At 50.5% G+C, this 18,457-nt stretch overlaps 1 protein-coding gene across 1 annotated transcript in view; it reads right to left on the reverse strand.

Annotated features, from left to right (window-relative positions):
• Window positions 1-18,457, reverse strand: part of SYNJ1 (synaptojanin 1) — a 60,146-nt gene that overhangs the window by 13,411 nt on the left and 28,278 nt on the right. Inside the window, exons 12-24 of the mRNA XM_014535197.1 lie at window positions 15,885-15,908; window positions 13,172-13,363; window positions 12,453-12,537; window positions 10,579-10,719; window positions 10,176-10,368; window positions 9,793-9,951; window positions 8,557-8,713; window positions 7,676-7,793; window positions 7,372-7,587; window positions 5,641-5,719; window positions 2,853-3,015; window positions 854-1,063; window positions 3-76 (exon numbers count right to left, since the gene is read on the reverse strand). Coding sequence (XP_014390683.1) covers window positions 3-76; window positions 854-1,063; window positions 2,853-3,015; window positions 5,641-5,719; window positions 7,372-7,587; window positions 7,676-7,793; window positions 8,557-8,713; window positions 9,793-9,951; window positions 10,176-10,368; window positions 10,579-10,719; window positions 12,453-12,537; window positions 13,172-13,363; window positions 15,885-15,908 — 1,811 coding nt within the window. The remainder of the gene's footprint in view (window positions 1-2; window positions 77-853; window positions 1,064-2,852; window positions 3,016-5,640; window positions 5,720-7,371; window positions 7,588-7,675; window positions 7,794-8,556; window positions 8,714-9,792; window positions 9,952-10,175; window positions 10,369-10,578; window positions 10,720-12,452; window positions 12,538-13,171; window positions 13,364-15,884; window positions 15,909-18,457) is intronic.

Consider the following 18,457-nt stretch of genomic DNA (forward strand, 5'->3'; position numbering starts at 1 on the left):
GGCTCCAGGACCTGCGGAGCATCCTTCTGAGGCTGCGCGGCTGACGGAGCGTCCACGGGAGAACCGGGAAAAGCACCTGGGGAGAGGAGAGCAGGGTGCAAGGGGTGTGAGGCGAGGGACGGTGCCTCCGGCCTCCGTGTTGTAAACTCTCTGTCCTGTAACTTCCTCAATTTGCACTGTCGCCAGATGACACGCACGTTTAGTGTCAGTAACATAAGCAGCTGTGCCTGTCACACGCTGTGCCGCGGGGGCAGTAATGCTCGCTCCGCGTGGCTGCTCACCAGGCCCAGGTGCCGCCCGGTACTCAGCGGCCCGGCAGGACAGCACAGTTGTGTGAGTTACTGGCAGCCGCTGAGCAGCAGAGAGAAGAAAAGGGAGGCTGGCTTTTCTCTAGGCCTTAACTTGAACTTCCTTAGCGAGTGGAAGGGGCAAACCAGAGGCGCTAATGGCATGGAAGATGCTGGTCACGTGGACAGTCATTATTCATGAGATAGAAACAGATTCCAAAGACGCACCTTCCAACCTTGGAGGACTGACTACAATTTCAATGCAAACGTCTGCTGGTCTCTTCCCGTTTCACATGGTAACAGAGGCCACGTGCGGCTGCAGTGCTAAGCCAACAGCAGGCTCCTCACTACCACAGGGACAGGCATCGGTTAAAGACGGGGCCAGCCAGGCACGGGACAGGGATGAAGACGAAGTCTGGCATTGTTTCCACATAGGGCGCCTCCTGAGAGCTTCCCCTTCCTACACGCGAGCCTCCGCCCACCTGCTCAGGAATACAGCCCCCCCAACTCTCCCCGGGAGCTCGAGGCGCCGGGGAAGGCCAGCTGAACCCGACCACAATACACACTCTGTGGAGGAGGCTGCCCCGGAGTCCTGGACGGGGTCCGGCTTGGCCTGATGGGCAGGGAGGGCAGGGGGACGTCCGCTATGGTGGGCGACTGGCAGGGGCTGGTCCGCGGGGAAGAGCTGGGGGAGGGGCCGAGGCCGCAGCCCGGGGACGGCTGCAGGTGCTGGGGAAGAGCCTCCTCCACCTCAGCGCTGTAGTCGTCCACGTCCCCTGGGGAGACAAGGGCAGGTCATGCGGCCTAGCTTTCCAGACTGTGCTCGCCAACCTGGGTTAAGGGGGCAAGTACAAAAGAAGCGTTGCTGTCTGACACGGACGCAGGCGTGGGCTATGTGTGGGCATGGATAGAAGTTTATGGTAATGGGACTAGATCAGCACAAGCACTCGGACAGAACACGCCTCTCAGAGCCACAGGCCGTGGGGACCAGACTGGGAGCTGGGCTGGCTTGGACTTCCACGTTCCACTGGGCGATGACCATCTACTGCTGTCCCTCCACCTCCCACTGCTGTGGCATGGCCCCTCCCCGCCCCGCCCAGGCGCACCTCCCGGAGCCTCCTCACTAGCCTCCCGGGGCCCCCACCCCACCCCTCAGACTCTCTTTGCTTTAACTGAACTGGTTCTCCAGGCCTCCTCAATCCTGACCTCAGTGCTGGAAAGTGGGGCCAGGGCATCCCTTGCAACCTCATTCGAGCTCCAGAGCGTGAGTCTTCATGGACTAAAGGCTATTTCTCTGTGGCTCTGCCATCGGAATTTACTTCCCATCCTCCACCTCGCCTGCTGCCGCCGTCTCCAACCCCCACCTTTCCTCCACACCCAGCCCACGCAGGGCGAACTGACAGAGAGCAGGACTGTAAGTGACATCTTCCTGGGTGAGTCAGAGGCCACGGGACAACCTTCCAACCTAAATACCCTGGTCTTGTCCTTCCTCCCCCACAGACACTCTCCTCTACTCCAAACATGCCCTCCCAGCCCCGCACTCCCTCTGAAATAACAGACTCCCCACACCGCCTCCGACCGCCGCCTCCCGCTTCTCAGTCTCCCAGTCTCTCCTTTTATTTTATTTCTTAATCCTCACCCGAGGATATTTTTTACATTGATTTCTAGAGAGAATGGAAGGGAGGGAGGAGGGGGGAGGGGAAGAGAGAGAGAGAGAAAGAGAGAGAGAGAGAGAGAGAGAAAGAGAGAGAAGCATCAATGTGAGAAAGACTCATCAATTGGTTGCCTCCTGCACACGCTCCAGTGGGTCTGGGCTGGGGATGAAGCCTGCAACTGAGGTACGTGCCCTTCACCAGAATCGAACCAACCACGCAGCCAAACCGGCTAGGGCTGAGCCAAACATCCTTAAAGAGCATCTGCAGCCGACACTGGTTTGGCTCAGTGGATAGAGCGTCGGCCTGCAGACTGTAAGGTCCCAGGTTCGATTCCGGTCAAGGGCATGTACCTTGGTTGCGGGCACATCCCCACTGGGGGATGTGCAGGCGGCAGCTGGGCGATGTTTCTCTCTCATCGATGTTTCTAACTATCTCTCTCCCTTCCTCTCTGTAAAAAATCAATGAAATATATTTTTTAAAAAAGAGCATCTGCAGACACTGCACGCCCACCTCCATCCACCTCCATGCCCACCTCCATCCACACTTCCACCTCTGTCCACACTTCCAAGCACCAGCACCTGCTCCCCCACATCCCCCCACCCCCGGCTCCCAGGAAGGCCCCAGCTCCTCTGCTGTTTGCTTCAGGGACCAGCTGCCACCTTCGCACCTCCTCTGCGACACAGGACACACTGACACTGCCTCCTCGTCACCATTTCCTTCCTTGACTTCTAAGCCACCACTTTCTCTCGGCTCTGACATTCCCAGTGGCTTCTTCACATTTTCCTTTCAGGGAAGCCCTCTCTGGCCTTCACTTGGTCTGTTTCTCTGCTCGCGATTCCAGGGCCAGTTCCCTCCGTCTCTGCAGTCCCTGTGGCCTAGAAGCACGCGAGCGCGTGTTCCATGAACAAACCTTCCAGGTCGAAGTCTGCCGCCACCTCCGCGTCCTCGCCCAGCAGCGTGGAGCTTGTCGACGAAGGCAACGGGACGTTAATCTTCTCTAAACTTATTTCTTCTTCCAAATTCTTGATCCAGTCGGGACTTTTCAAAGTAATCGTTATAGTCCGGCCCAGTAACTAGTTGAGTGAGAGACACAAGACGGCAGTTCATTGGCATGGAAATGAACTCTCGTGGAACACAGTGGCTGCCTTGCTCACACAGGTTTAACGCAGACCAAGGCAGCATACTGCTCCACACACTGATTTTAACCAGTTCAAACGCCCCCACGCTCCTGTTAGAAGCACGTGCTGCTACAGCTGAGGCCTTTTCCCAGGACACAGAGCTGTGTCCTCTGCTGCAGCCAGTGTCTCCCCACCGGGTGCAAGTTCACCCACAACTGGCTGCATAACATGGTGCTTCCTCTGACTTGGATCCACATGTTAACTGTCCCGTGTGAAACAGCCACAGAAGAGACAGTAGCAAATCTTCTCCTGTCCACACTGGAGTTCCTCAGCCCCAGGAGGAACATAAATCATCACACAACGCTCTCCACAAACATAGTTTACAAAACTTTGAAAGCCTTGTAAGGGACCTAAGTGTGGATACTTTCTAAGAGTATAACACAGATGACTAGACTTGAGGGTGAGGGACAGAGCTGAAGGGGGGGGGGGGGGGAAAATTAAATTGTCAGGGAAAGGCAAAAGGAAAACTCAGAAAGGGGGTAAAAGTTGACAAGAAAGGCCGACATAGGAGCTGCCCTTAAACATCACGTGGGATGAGAAAGGGGTTTTTAAGAGACAAAAGCTGGAATGACATTTAAAAGTCAGCAGTTCCCAGATGGCGAGGACACGGCGGTCACCAGACGCACTGGGGAGAGCGCAGCGCGCAGCACACAGCAGGGGCTGAAGACTGACGCCAGGGGTCAAGGCCAAGACAGCAACAGCTCCTGCTCCTTCTGGGCTTTCGGACTGTCAGAGCCGAAGAGCTTTCCTGGGTCTCTTGACTTACTGTTGCACGAGTATGTTACGATTACATTTGGGAAAACAAACAAGACCCTACAAAACCTACTGCAAAAGCAACGTATGTGTGGAAATGTTCTCTCCAAGGAAGCAACAGTAATGGACCCGAAAGGAAGCTCAGGAAATGCGTATGAAGCTGCCCCCATTGGAGAAATCAAGCTTGGATTTTCGTCCATCCTACCTAGTGACCATGCACTCGGACACTTAGGGTCTGTCCAAAAGCACTGAGAGAAATGGAGACTCAGCCCTCTGTGGCAGTAACCTCTCCAGGCACGGACACAAATCCCCCACGTGACATGTCAATCACAGGGAGTGACATCCCCACTAACTAAAACATTTCTAAACTGGCTCAATGGGATGGATTGTTACCTAGGGGAATTATTAGTTTTAATTTTTAATTACACTTGACATTCAATAGTATGTTAGTTTCAGGTGTACCACACAGAGGTTAGGTATTTATATACCTGATGAAGTGATCATAAGTCCAGTACCCAGCTGACACCACGCCCAGCTATTGTAATGTTACTGACTATGTTCTCTGTGAGCATTATTGTCCCTATGCGTGAAAAGGGGCCTGGGTACCACTGTCTAAGCCAATCCAACCAGCTCCTAGGAATCATGAGTACCTTCTTGTCAATAAAGCATTTTGTTCATTTGATAGAAATCTTTCCTACTACATAGATGAGCCAGAATACCTGATTCAAATTTAAGAATTTAAAAAATTTTATATAACTAGTGACCCGGTGCACAGAATTCGTGCACGGGGGTGGGAGGGGGGCGTTCCTTCAGCCCAGCGTGCACCCTCTCCAATCAGAGACCCCTTGGGAGATGTCCGACTACTGGCAGTCAGGCATCCCTCTCGCAATCTGGGACCACTGGCTCCTAACCGCTCACCTGCCTGCCTGCCTGATCGCCCCTAACTGCCTCTGCCTGCCTGCCTGATTGGCCCTAACCCCTCTGCCTGCCTGCCTGATCACCCCTAACTGCTCTCCCCTGTTGGCCTGATTGCCCCTCACTGCCTCTGCCTCGGCCCCCACCACCATGGCTTTGACCGGAAGGAAGTCGGACATCTGGATGATGGCCGGTTGACCCAGTCTAATTAGCATATTACCCTTTTATTAGTGTAGATAGATTATATAGGATAGGATTGCTTTAATGGGGAGAAAAGCCTTTTTCAGCAGGAGGAGATGCTCTTGGCAGACAAAAACACATAACCCCTATATCTGGACTGATAGCCAGCCATATACACTATACTGCCAAACCGGTCATTAAAAAATTGAACCACTTTCTTACACCTTACACCAAACAGCTGTTGCCCTTAAAACCCCTCCTCAGTCCCCACCTTAGGTTCTGCCTTCACAGTTCACCTAAATTTGGTTCTGACTGGTCGGTTTCTATGCCAGTCAGCATCAAAAGCTCCGCCTCCTAGGCAGCCATTTGTGAGGGTGTGAGGGTTAATTTGCATATTGCCTCTTTATTATATAGGATAATTAAAATCAAATTAGATGGTAAACATGGTTTCTTCTTAATCTAGATCAATGGTTAATATCTTTAGGGACAGACCAAAATAATCCTGAACTAGTCAGACACCTAGTCTTAAGTAATAAATATTAAAGTTCTCCATAAGGTCTTTCCTCCTTTGGAACTGGAAATTCATTTAGATAATCTTGCTGCATTTGTATAAAAGCATAACCCTTGTTCACTTAATTACAGAAGAACTTAGAGTCAGCGAAAGCTACTCACCTCTTTACCACTGAGGCTCAGAACACTCAAGGCAGAACTTCCCTCCAAAAATGTAACCCACATTTTATCTTCTACAAACCTTCAAGAGAGAGAAAAACGAACAATAAAAAAACATAATTAATACCTCAGACATAACTAGCCCCGTGACTCGTCTGATGATGACTGATGAACAAGGGCCCGCGGAGGCCGGGAAGTAAACACTGGAGAGAGCAGCAGGCGGGTGATCTGGCAGGGACGCTCTTCCCCCGAGATTCCGCGTCAAATGGCTTTCACACACGGCTAACAGGCGGCCAGAAGCAACGGGCCTGCGGTGAGGGCCAGCTGTGACCCCTGCTCATCCGCTCAGCCACCTCACCGACCAGGGAAAGGGGCCAGAGGCTGAACAGCTCGCTCCAAGTGACCTTACAAGGCAAGTAAGTTACAGGACAGAGTCAGAGTCTCCTGACCCCACAGACCTGCGGGAGGTATGCTGACTGCCCTGGAGCAATGTCCTCTGACCAAGAAAGAAGACGGGGTGTTCATTAAGCCGACCCTGGACCTCCCCAAGGAGCCTGAGGTTATGGTCTTGTCTTTGCTCACTGACAGCCACTTACTGTCTGGGGACTTCGATGGCATACATATGTGCATTGAGGTACACACACACACACACACACACACACAGTCTCCCTTAACTAGGATTCAAAAGCATGAATTATAGACATTAAGAGGAAAAGACTAAAATAAAAGCACATGTGTGCAGTTACTTTGCCAGCTTAAAGCAAAGGCCGGAACAGATTTCCACCATCACTCAATGTGCCCAGCTTCTCTGGCCCAACGTTATGAAGCTGCAGGATCCTATCCTTTCAAAGACGGAGAAGTCATCCTACCCGAGTACCATGAAGACCTCACCTGCTGACGGTGGGGCGCGCCCTCCTTCCTGTGGCTGCACTCAGACCCATCCCCGCCCCAACCGCTGTTCTGATGGCGGTTCCAGGCACCCGTGGCCAATGGGGCAGGGCGAATGCTTGGTCCGATCCTTGATCAGCAATGTGCCCCTCACACATGTCTCACTTTAACAGAGACTCCGGTTCTAATGCCCAGGGATTTATGTAGGTCCTTCCGGAAGCTGTATTTTCTCCTTTTCACTCCAAGGGTAAAAGCTTCTAGAGTTTCCCCTGATTGAGATGAGTGTCTACGTGCACCTAACTTTGCGCCATCCACGTTTCCAGGAGCCTCCTGGTTACACGGAAGGGAGTTGAGACTTGTTGCTCGCTGCTGGTGTCCTGCTCTGGCCCAGAAGGTGAGAATCAGTTTAGTCTTTCTGGTGACAGGAGTCCTTTCCCTGTTTACTTACTTTTTTTTTTCTTCTTAGGACTCTAATGTTTTATTTTATTTTAAAAATATATTTTTATCGATTTCAGAGAGAGGAAGGGAGAGGGAGAGATAAAAATATTAATGATGAGAGAGAATCATTGATCAGCTGCCTGCTGCACACCCCCTACTGGGGTTCAAGCTCACAACTCAGGCATGTGTTCTGACTGGGAATCGAACCCTCACCTCCTGGTTCATAGGTGGACGCTCAGCCACTAAGCCACACCAGCCAGGCTGAATAACGTTCTAGAGCATGGATCTCCCACAGTTTGAAAATAACAACATTCAATACTATTCAAACCCTAGGTAAGGCCCTTTCTAGTACAGAACATGTGGTTCAGGAACCATGAGCTGCTTTTGAACGATAAGTAGTTCTCTCACCTTATGAGAACCACTTCACCAAAATTCGCGAACTGCTGCAGAAGCTCGTCGATCAAAGTGTCATTGAAGAAGCTGCTTTCCGGCCCTGCACTCTGGACGGAGACCAGCACCGTGGCGTCGGGCGGGCCCTGCTCAGCCAGGACCTCCCTGTAGACGCTCTGCCTCTCCTCGGCCTCCACCTCGAAGATGTCGATGTCTATGAGGGCGACCACGGGCCTGAGGCGCGAGGAAGACAGGGTTAGGATGCTTCTGGAAGGACGCGTGTCACCCTCAATGGCGAGCCCGGCGAACGCAGACGAGGCACCTGTGGTCAGAGGTCTTCAGCTCGGCCCGCCCATAGTGCAGCAACGTGCCCGGGGTCCACGTGTAGAGGATTTTGCTTCCATCTTGGAAACTGGCGTTGAGGAGGTCCAAGTCCTCCGCTGCAGCGAGACAAGAGAACAGAGGGCGTGAGCGACAGGCCGGCCCCTTCCTCACACCTTCCGCCTCCGAGGCTGCCGTGCAGACACCCTCTCGGACAGGCAGCAGGTCTACACACCTTCAGGTCGGAGAGGCTTGTGGTGAAGTTACAGCTTGACGTTTACTTAATAGCATGTGAGAGGCGGCTTCACCTGAGGCTACTCCAGGGCCTGTGCCCAGACAGCGCTGTGCAAGCAATTCCAGAGCAGCCGCAGCTCCCAACACGTGCACACACCTGACATGTCAGTGCCTCAGCTGGCGGCCAACTAAAATGCCACCAAGTGCTTTCTCGCTTCTCTTTATATGAAATAATGTCATTGAGACAGACTGAAAAATTCATGAAGTTATTAAAGGCAAATCTGAGAATATTTTTTAAAATCTGTTTTATATTTAAATTTTATTTATTCTATCCTAGGTAACCTTTGCTAAAAAGTCGTAAAGGGTGAAGGGGCCAAACATGGTGACGGGAGATATGACTGTGGGTGGTGGACACACAGGTGGCACACAGACCATGTACCATAGAGACGGACACTTGAAACCTACATGAACTCATTAGCCAGTCCCCCCAATAGATGGAATGAAAAATAAACAAACAAAACAAAAAATTAGAAAAGTAAAAACAAATACAACCGTCTGTAAGAAGCCCCTCCTCTGACACTCACACCCCCCCCTCCCTCCCTCCCAGAACCCGCACCAACTCAGTGACATGAGGAGCCACTCCCCGACCTGATCGATCAAAAGGCCACTTCCTCCTCCTCCAGAGGACGCGGTCGGTCCACGCGGGGGTGCGGCACTTTTCGCTGGTGTCATAGTCTTCAGAAAACAAATCATATTTATATGTCGGAGCAAAGGTTACTTTTCCTTCTAAAAATCCTCTAAAAATCTACAATAAACATACACAAAGTAAGTTATTTATATACAAAGTAAGTTGCTTACAAAGCAAAACATTTTCACTGAGGCAGCATTCACTACATCTAAGCACTGAGGCCTCTCGTGACATCTGTGCACATCGGATAAACACGTCTGATGCGCGGAACAAAGCGAGGGAAGAACCCGACCCGCGGCCCCGGGCGCCCGCTGACCTCGCACTAAGGAGCCCACCGCCCCGTCGGGACTTTGGAAGTCATCTGGTCGCATGTCTGTTCTCAGATGAGGACCCGGGGCCCCAAACGGCAAGTGGTGCCCAAGTGCTCGAATGAGGGTCTGACCCCCATGGACAGCGGTCACCAACCTTTCGGACCTCACGGACCCCAGTGGTCCGTGGACCACCGGTTGGTGACTGCTGCCCATGAAGGCACCAGAGCAAGTGGCCACAACTGCCTCCACTTTGAAAGAACTTTTACTTAATTCTTCCAAAATGCTGTGGCCACACATTTTAAGAAATAAGTTTCAAAAAGGCAGATGAGCCCAGCTGGTGTGGCTCAATGGTTGAGTGTCAACCTATGAACCAGGAGGACACATGCCCGAGTTGTGGGCTCCATCCCCAGTGGGGGTCATGCAGGAGGCCGACAATCAATGACTCTCTTTCCTCATTGATGTTTCTATTTCTCTCTCTCTCTCCCTTCCTCTCTGAAATCAATAAAAAATATATTTTAAAACAGGCAGATAATATAAGAAATAAGAGAAAAAAACAAAGCATATTATCACATGATCTTAAGTTAAAAAACAGTAGCCCTGAAGACAAGGATTCTAAATTCATTATTACTAAATAAAAGTATATTCTTCTACTTAAAAGTTAATCTTATTGAGACAATATATTTTCCTTCCAGGGAGTTAATGTGGGTTTTCCTTTCCTCTCCTTTTCTTTTTTTAAAGGGAAGGTAAGTCTGCACCTGTCAGACTACAGCTATGTATTCATTAGGTGTAAAGAGACCCCGTGAGACTGACAAGGCAGCACTCGGCTAAGAAAAGCGTGCTGCGTAGCCAAGGCCCCCTTCTCAGCGCGGTCCTCCCGGGACACACCTGCCCGGCGTTCTTCTGGCTGATCAGCTGATCTCCTGCGATGAGGGCGTCCCAGTTCTGCTGCCTGATGAGCTCCTTCACCTCCTCATTAGGGAGGTCGATGCGGTAGTTGAAGTCGCCGCACCAGAACACGTAATCGTGGGAAAAGAGCATCCTTCCCTAGAGCCAGGAGATGGGTTCCCAGTCAGAGCGCAACTCACAATGTTTAGGGCGATTTCTTTGCCGCCCCCCCCCCCCGCTGCACTCATACATGTCACCCAGCGGTGAGAACACGTGAGCGCTGTTGGTACTTCTAGGCACTATGTGAAATCCTCAGAAGCTGAGCGAGAGCTGGGCACCTTAGCACAGCTCCCTTGCCCACCTTCCAGAGCGCGGGGCCTCACCATAGGGAAGCTCAGCTTCCGCACGATCTCCGCGAAGTCCTCATTCCGTTCCTTGACCTGGGACTGCCCTGCGGCGAAGTGGCTGCAGACAAAGCAGAGGCTGGTCGTGTGGAACAGCAGGCGGATGGCCACCGCTCCCTTGTTGCCAGTGGCGCCTCCCATTCCCGTCTTCACAGTATCCACGGCGACATCCCTGGGACACAGAGAACCCGGAATCAACGATGCGACACCAACAGGTCCCGGTGCACGAGACATCAGGGGCGGGCGTTACATAAAGACAGGAGCGTGCACCCGAGGCCACTGGAGGGCGAGGTGGTGACTGGCACCGTTTCCCAGTGCCCTGGTCACTCCTTGCTCAGACACTGGGAAACAAGCAGCGGCGGGAGCTGGCGGAGGCACCAACCTGATGAAGGGCGCGTGCTGCGGGCGGATGAAGACGAACAGGCAGACGCCCACCAGCTGCTCGGAGGCCAGCAGCACGTACTTGTTGTCCCGGGAGACGGTCTTCTGGAGCTCCACGGCCCAGAGCTTCTGGTTCGTGGTGCTGCGGACGGAGCAAAGACACGGACAAGGGCGCCTGCTTAGTAAGACAGCTGTCAATTACACTCGATAGTTTATATATGTACTCAAATTTTTAAAAATGTTTTTTATTGATTTTTGAGAGAGAGAGAGAGAGAGAAACATCGATGAGAGAGAAACATCATCGATTGGCTGCCTCCTGCACGCCCCTACTGGGGATGGAGCCCTCAAGCCGGGCATGTGCCCTGACTAGGAATCGAACCAGTGACCTCTTGGTTCATGGGTTGATGCTCAACCACTGAGCCACACTGTCTTCTTATAGGGTCCAAACAAGGCCCACCCTCTCGTACCATACTATTTCACTCACAAGTTTATTCTGAAAATCTTTTTAAAAGTCATCAAAGATGGGCAATTGCTCAACTTTAAAAGCAGACACACTTGGTTAAAATAAAGCTGTTAAGCTCTGGGTTTCACTCAAATAATTTGATTTGTAATGAGGCTTCAGAACAGCAATTCTCAAAGTGTGGTCTGGGAACATCCCTGGGGGTCCCCAAACCCATGAGCTCGAAGCCATATCCACGCACTACTGAGACACTGCTTCCCTCTCACTGTGTCCACGGGTGTCCGCTGTCACGGGGCAGAAGCAACAAGGCCTGAGTGCCGACGCCCTGCACGGAGCCAGGCCGGGCCCCTGGTGGGCGCCCTCCTCACTGCCTTGCACTGCACTTTAAAGAGCGCATTTCACTGAGACGGTCCTGATGCAGCAGCCAACACTGACTTGATTGGAGCGCAGCCCCGGCCCCTCCCTTGGGCTGTGTGACAAAGGGGATACACACAAAGCATCTGCCTGCTCTGTGACAAGTGGCTGTCATTTCTCGGAAAAGCCCCTGACAGTGTGAGCTGAGAGATGAACTGCCACTTTTTTCATAGAAAACAATTTGTACTTAAAGAATTAATCCCAGAAAGACTGGTTATTCAGACTTAGGTTATTTAGCAAATCCTTTTTGGACCAATCCTATCTTTTCAAGGGAAACAACCTTCGGTATGTGCTCCCAATGATAAAATTTGAGTTTTTAAGCAAAAGTGAGAATTTTGGAAAACGTGTGGCTGCTCCTGTGACCTTGACAAGTCCCCGATCCTCCACAGCTGCTGCTGAGGTCAGTGACGATGGCACCGACGCGTATTCTGAACGTGTAAGGGCACGGCCGACATGTGAAGATCGCCCTAACTCAGCGAGCCAACGTCTTCTCAGTGAACAACATGCGATGTTTCAAAATCATGCATCAGTCAAAGACAGACCAATAAAAAATGAACATTCGCACAAAAAGTTCATTGCTGTGTGTTTCAGATTCCATATTGCCACTAAACTTTAAGAAACTACTCTATTTGTTGAGTTTTGGTGTAGTCTCAGAGAAAAAATTACCGGAAAAGGCCATTAAAATATTTCCATTTCCAACTACATACTTATGTAATTTTCTTCATACAGTTCAACCAAACAACACACCACAACAGACTCCTGCAAAAGGAAACGTGAGAAGCCAGCTGTCTTAAGCCAGATATTAAAGAGATTTGTAAAAACTTCTTTAAGGTTTTCAACATTCTTCAGAGTGTAGAAAAGATCCGATACCAAGTCTGAGGACTGCTCTTTCACAGTTTAAAGGGACGTCACGTATTTCCTCTCAATCTCTGCAAACAGACACTGCCGGCCTGCGTATCTGCCTCCACGCCACCCCCTGGAAGCCGGTGCTGCTGGCTTACCTCGCATTCACAATGTTTCCGGCATTCAGCTCCACCATCTCCTCAAACCCGATCGCAAATATGTCTGTTGGCTTACTTCTTCTCTCTACAATCACCCATTCAAGAAAGACCATTAAAATGCAGCCCCCCACACAACTGGGACCATCACCAGACCTCATGAAGATCCACGTTTGTGTTTTCAGTTTAACCAAATTCAAACTGAAGACAAAAGCCCAGGCGTGGAACAACATTACTTTAAATTTACTTCGACTCAGGCGCCCTAGGGCTGCTTCTCTAAGACTGTTGTTCTGGGAGACCCTTAAGGCCTTGCACAGATTATTTTTAAAGAATTCTTGCTTGAGTTCATACCATGGACAGTAGAGGAACAAGCCCCTCTAACAGGCTAACGTGAACAACACTGGAGGGGAAGCGGGTCTTAGAAAAGGCTCAGACAACAAGCGGCTGAGAAAACCGCAAATTCGAGGTAACTGTTGGGAGAGATTTATCACATTCAAATTCGAAAACCACAGGCCTGGTCCTTTGTTCTTTTCAGAAAGTAAAATCCTAGAAATAAAAAGGAGGGAAGCCTTTGATGGATTTGGTCTATAAAATGTTGGACTTCCAATTTCTAACCCCAAGCTTCCTTTTTAAGTCATGCGTAGTGAGAAGGGCTCCCTTGTTTTCCAGGTTAAGAAATCAGTCGGGACTTGTCAGTTACACCCACGGCATAAAAGGCCAACCTTGAAACTCCTGGATGCCCGCCAGCCGGGGTGCATCAAGAAGCCAGTCGGTGAGGGTCTGGTTCTTAAAAGCTATGCTGCGGAACTGCTTCCCGCCGTTCACATTCCAGGTGCCCACACACACTCGGATCTTCTTGGGCTTTGAATACTTGTAGAAACTCTCGCACATGCTCTTCAGAACTTTAGAAGAGGCTAATCAAAGACAAAACACAACAGAGTTTTAACTGCATTAAAACGATGATGAAAACGGATTTTCACCGCTGAGAAGTGGCGCCCGCAACGTACAACATCACGGTAAACAAGCACGAAGCACGGTGGGCACATGCAGAGGCAGAGAGCAGCCCTGAGCAGAGCCCAGCCCGATGCAATCCACCAACACAATTTAAAAGTCGACCGCGTAGACACGGTCACCAAAATAAGAGAAGCTATGGTGAAGTTACTGCAGCAACACACAACATGCGGAGGAACGGTTCTTTTCAATTAAATGCTACGTTGTTTTTGTAAGGCACAAAATTAGAGACAGGACATTTTTTAGAAGTATGCCATTGACCTTCATATAACTTTCATTCAAAGGCTGGTAAAAATATAAATTTACTTTCTCCCCAAACAAAAACATTTAAGGACATTTACATCTAAGATTCCAGCTACTAACAGGTGGTTGATGAATTAGGGCTCCCTGACAAAGATACAAAGTCTGGATGACAAGGAGGTGCCGAGATGAAGTCGCTGATAAATGCTTCCCATCCCACTCAGAGTGGAAGCAACTTCCTGGAACCATTTGCCTTGCCTGTGCCCTCACCTGCTAGCCCTCCCCCGTTCACTCACTGCTCAGCCACTGCCCTCCCGGCTGTTTCAGGCCCGCTCCTGCCACAGGGCCTTTGCACTGGCTGCTTCCACTGCCTGCACGCTCCTCCCTCACTTCATTCAGGTCTTCACTTTGTTGGGAGGTGCCTCATTAACATCCACATTCCGTGCCTAACCTCCTCCATCCACTCCTTGCTTTTTCTCTATAGCATTTCTCACCGTTCACAAACTACGCGTTTTATCTATTGATCTGTAACTGTCTGTCTCTCTTCACAAGAATGAAAGCTCCAGGAGGGCAGATATGTTGGTCTACTGCACTATCTTAGTGACTAGAAGCCCCTGGTACAGAGGAAGTGCTCAATAAATAATTGGTGAATGAATGAATGCCCCATACACTTGAAATCCTCGATCTCTTGCCCTATTTTCCTTCCTTCTAAAGCGCACTTCCTGTCGGTTAAGTTAATTTCTCAGCACTTAGAGTGGATGGAACCATAGAGGCCCTTCATCTAAAACAGAGATGATGCCTTTAACTGGCAGCAATGGGTCAAAGGAAAAGAAAAGCAGAACGATTCTCACCGTTCACCACAGGACACTGTTGTATCCTATTATTTATTGTGTGGAACCAGGACACCGCAGTTTGGTGAGAGAATGAGCCAAAGAGGGAAATAACCTGTGAGTACGGCTCTGATCCCAGGGCAGGTTCTCCGCCCCCTCACTGCTTGGCCTGACCGCTTGCGCAGAGGTGCGGAGGTGGAGAAAGCAGACGGTGTGTCCTGGCTGCTGGCCTAGGTGCTGGAGGCTGGCTGACCCCAATACAGACTCTGGTCGGTATAACTGAGGCCACTGCCATTGTTCCTACTTCGCAAACAGCTGCTGCCACCCTTTCTGTATCTAAACACCAGTCCTTCATGACCTGCTGTTGAAAACCATCAGCCAGACCATGAGCGGTGTGAACAAAAACGTGTCGCCACATTGTATGAACTAACAGTCAGTTTATAAATGGAACGGGTTTTAAAAATCCTAGCTTTTCTCCACCGGCCGGCCCTTAACCTTCACGTGCAGAAAGAAACGAGTCTCTGCTCAAACAGATGTCCACCCTCAGCACCACACTGTCCCCGGGAAGTGCATCTCAGGACGAGCCCAGAGAGCTGGGGTGTGCTCGGCCTCCGTCCTTTTCAGGAAAACGCCCACGTCTCTCGAAGCGCTCAGCACCACTAGCCAGACAAGCCCTAGTGACACGGGATCTGAGTGAAGGGGAAAAGGTGTCTTTTCCACTAAATTTCTGGCAAGAGTTTAGCTTTTGTTCCCTTCACCACAAACTTGGGTTTAAAGACAAGATCACCAACTCTGACCAGAAAACGAAGGCATGAAATTGCTATGAACAGCGAAGGCAAGAAATAACCAGTTAGGTCTTATATGCTCAACGCTCCCAGCTTGGTCGGCAACCTCGACGCTTTTCAACAGACTTCGGTTCAGGCGAGTTCGGGTCTTGGAGAATGTCTCCTCCACAGTGTGAGGAGGAGCCAATGCCTTTCAAACACTGTGAGTGAGAAACACGGGGGCGCATCACAAATATCATAGGTAGCACCCTGCAACCCACCCCCAAGGTCCCACCGGGTCTCCCCACCAGTAACACTTGTTCATGAAGCATGAAGCGGCAGGACACTAGGTGAGCTCCATTGAACTGGGTTTGACAGCCGCTACGGTTGGCAGAGAGCGTTCTAAGTGAAGAGACTCTGTTTTCTCAAATCTACAATTTCCCCCAGGTTACAGTGAGGTGTCCATTTGTGCTGCCAGAATCTGAGGGGAAAAGGGAGCTTCCACTGACAGGGCTGCATTTGTTCACAATATCACCCTCAGGAAAGTAAAGAAACAGTTGCTGTTAGGTCGGTGGTTCTCTGTACTGTACCTGACTGCAACGTCTGCTCAGAGACTATGGATGCATGAGGAGGGAAACAAAGGCTCGTTAGTAACACAGCAAGGCGAGGGCAGACCTGGGGGTGACAAACCACCCTCGGGCGGCCTCCCTCTGCTCCAGCCCCTTCGATGCCCTGATGTTCTCGGGAGGCTGCAGGGCACAGACTCTAAACATGAACAGCAGCTGAAGCCAACTGTCTGCATCTGAGGGAAACCGGACAGCGACTCTGATGTCAGGTGGTGGGCTTGCTCCTCAGGCTGCTCCTGAGTTTGTGTGTGTCTGAGTGTGTGTGTGTGTGACTGTGTGTGTGCCTATAAGTGTGTGTGCACACATGTGCACATACATGTGAATGAGAACATGCACCTGAAAACCTGAGAGGCTGGAGGATTCTGAGCGTGGGAAGATACTGCCCTAACATACACCTTTTAGAATTCTTTCTGGGACTCACCAATTGATAAGCTCAATCAATTCAGTTATAACAAAACACACGTATTCCAAAAAAATCACCATGCTGTGCAAAACTGCAATGTCCCAGCCACAGGGTTTATGGGAAAAATGGGGTTAGGGCCAAACAATCGCCTTGGCAGTGATGTACCAAAAAGGACAGGAACCTAATGAAGACGACACAGTTTTACACGTGTTCGTGGTTCAGGGGGCCTAGCTGCTCCTTCATCATGACCCGACGCCAGCTCGCAGCAACAGCCTGGGAGGCTGCAGCCCGAGTCACCGAGTGTTGGAGGCAGGTCCCTGAGTGGCAGCACCAGTGGTGGGAGTGGCTCTCGGCACAGCTGGGGACCCGAGGCAGAGGAGCGAGAAGTGTGTGCACAGGTGTGTGTGTGTATTCTTTAAAAATTTTTTTTTATTGATTTTTAGAGAGAGAGGAAAGGAGAGGGAAAGAGAGGCAGAAATATCGATGAGAGAGAATCATTGATCAGTTGCCTCCTGCACATCCCCTGCTGGGGACTGAGCCTGCAACCCAGGCATGTGCCCTGATGTGGAATTGAACCGGGCATCCTCCTGTTGCATAGGTTGATACTCAACCACTGAGCCACACCGGATGGGCTGTATGTATGTGTTTTATATCCTACTCACCTTGCTCTGCTGGGGGCAGTTTTCTGTGTGTACCTGGTATTATCGCCAGTGAAATCATGCAGAGACGAATGCAGAATTGGCATACGCTCAAGATGTTCCCTAAGATGTCACCCACCTTAGGACAAGGCTACGGGTTTGCCTTTTAAGGCCTATTTCACACACAGGAGAATGTGCAGGAAACTAAGCTGGTGACTAAGCCTAGGACACGCGGGGTCCCTCGCTCTTCCTTTCCTTCCCCTCGCTGCTTACTTTCGCTCTTCCTTTCCTTCCCCTCGCTGCTTACTTTCGATGGCTCTTAGTGACGCCTTCGCCTCAAGGGCGGCCCAGGGGGCACAGGGGGAAGAGGTGAGAGGATGCAAGCAGCTAAGTCTCCACTGCCGGAAGCAAGAAGGAAGCTTGACATTAAAAGCGTAGGTATAGCAGGTTTTTAAAAAGGATGCTTTTTATTGATTTTAGAGAGAGAGGAAGGGAAAGGAAGAGAGAGAGGCGAGAGAGGCATCAGATCCATTGGCTGCCTCCTGCACCTACAGGGTATCGAGACCGAAACCCATGCAGCTGCCTTGACCAGGAATCGAACCAGCAACCTATTGGTGCACATGACACCCAACCACTGAGCCACACCGGCCAGGGCCAGATTTTGTGTTTTAAAGCTTTAGTGGGCCTCAGCCCCCCAGCCTACCTACAGAGCCCTGAGGAGCGGACTGTACTTAAGGACCTCAGCACCAGGAACAATTCTAAAGAATCCAAGTAATTATCCAAGAGAACATTGCCTGATGAGGAACAATTTCTCCTACGTGAACAGGGAAAACTGGAAGGTTTGGTTTGGAGATAACAGAGGAAATAAAAATGTTGAGTGCTAAGAAGTTAAAATAGAAAAAAACGTAGAGTAAGGAAGTCTAATTTATTAAGTTTTACAATGAATGCTGAGTTTTCTCATGATACTCCTTAGTATATGTTCCTGATATGAGCTCAAGTTCTTGTGGTTTAAATTAAAGGCACAATGAAAGATAACCATATATTTATGTCAAATGTTAAGATTGGAAATAGGAGAAACCAAGATGGCAGCATAGGTAAATACCGGAAATTGCTGCCTCACACAACCACTTCAAAAATACAACTAAAAGACAAAACGGACATCATCCAGAACCACAGGAAGGCTGGCTGAGTGGAAATTCTACAACTAGAAGGAAAGAGAAAAGCACACTGAGACTCAGAGGAGGTGCGGTGTGGAAGTGCAGAGATACGGAGGCGTACGTGGAAAGGGCTGGCAGCTGAGGACGCGGCGCATGTGGAAAGGGCTGGAAACTGAGGACACGGTTGTCTTTTTCAATCGGGAGGGAGTCTCAAGCTCCTGACTGCTCTGAATTCCAGTTCCGGGCGAGTCTCTGGGGACCCAGACTGATACAGGAGAAACTGAACTGTCTGGCATCGGTCGGAACTCGAGGGCGGCTTTCTCTCAGAGGTACTTGCAG

The sequence above is a fragment of the Myotis brandtii genome, unplaced genomic scaffold (genome assembly GCF_000412655.1).
Source record: "Myotis brandtii unplaced genomic scaffold, ASM41265v1 scaffold139, whole genome shotgun sequence".
In the NCBI taxonomy this organism is placed as follows: domain Eukaryota; kingdom Metazoa; phylum Chordata; class Mammalia; order Chiroptera; family Vespertilionidae; genus Myotis; species Myotis brandtii.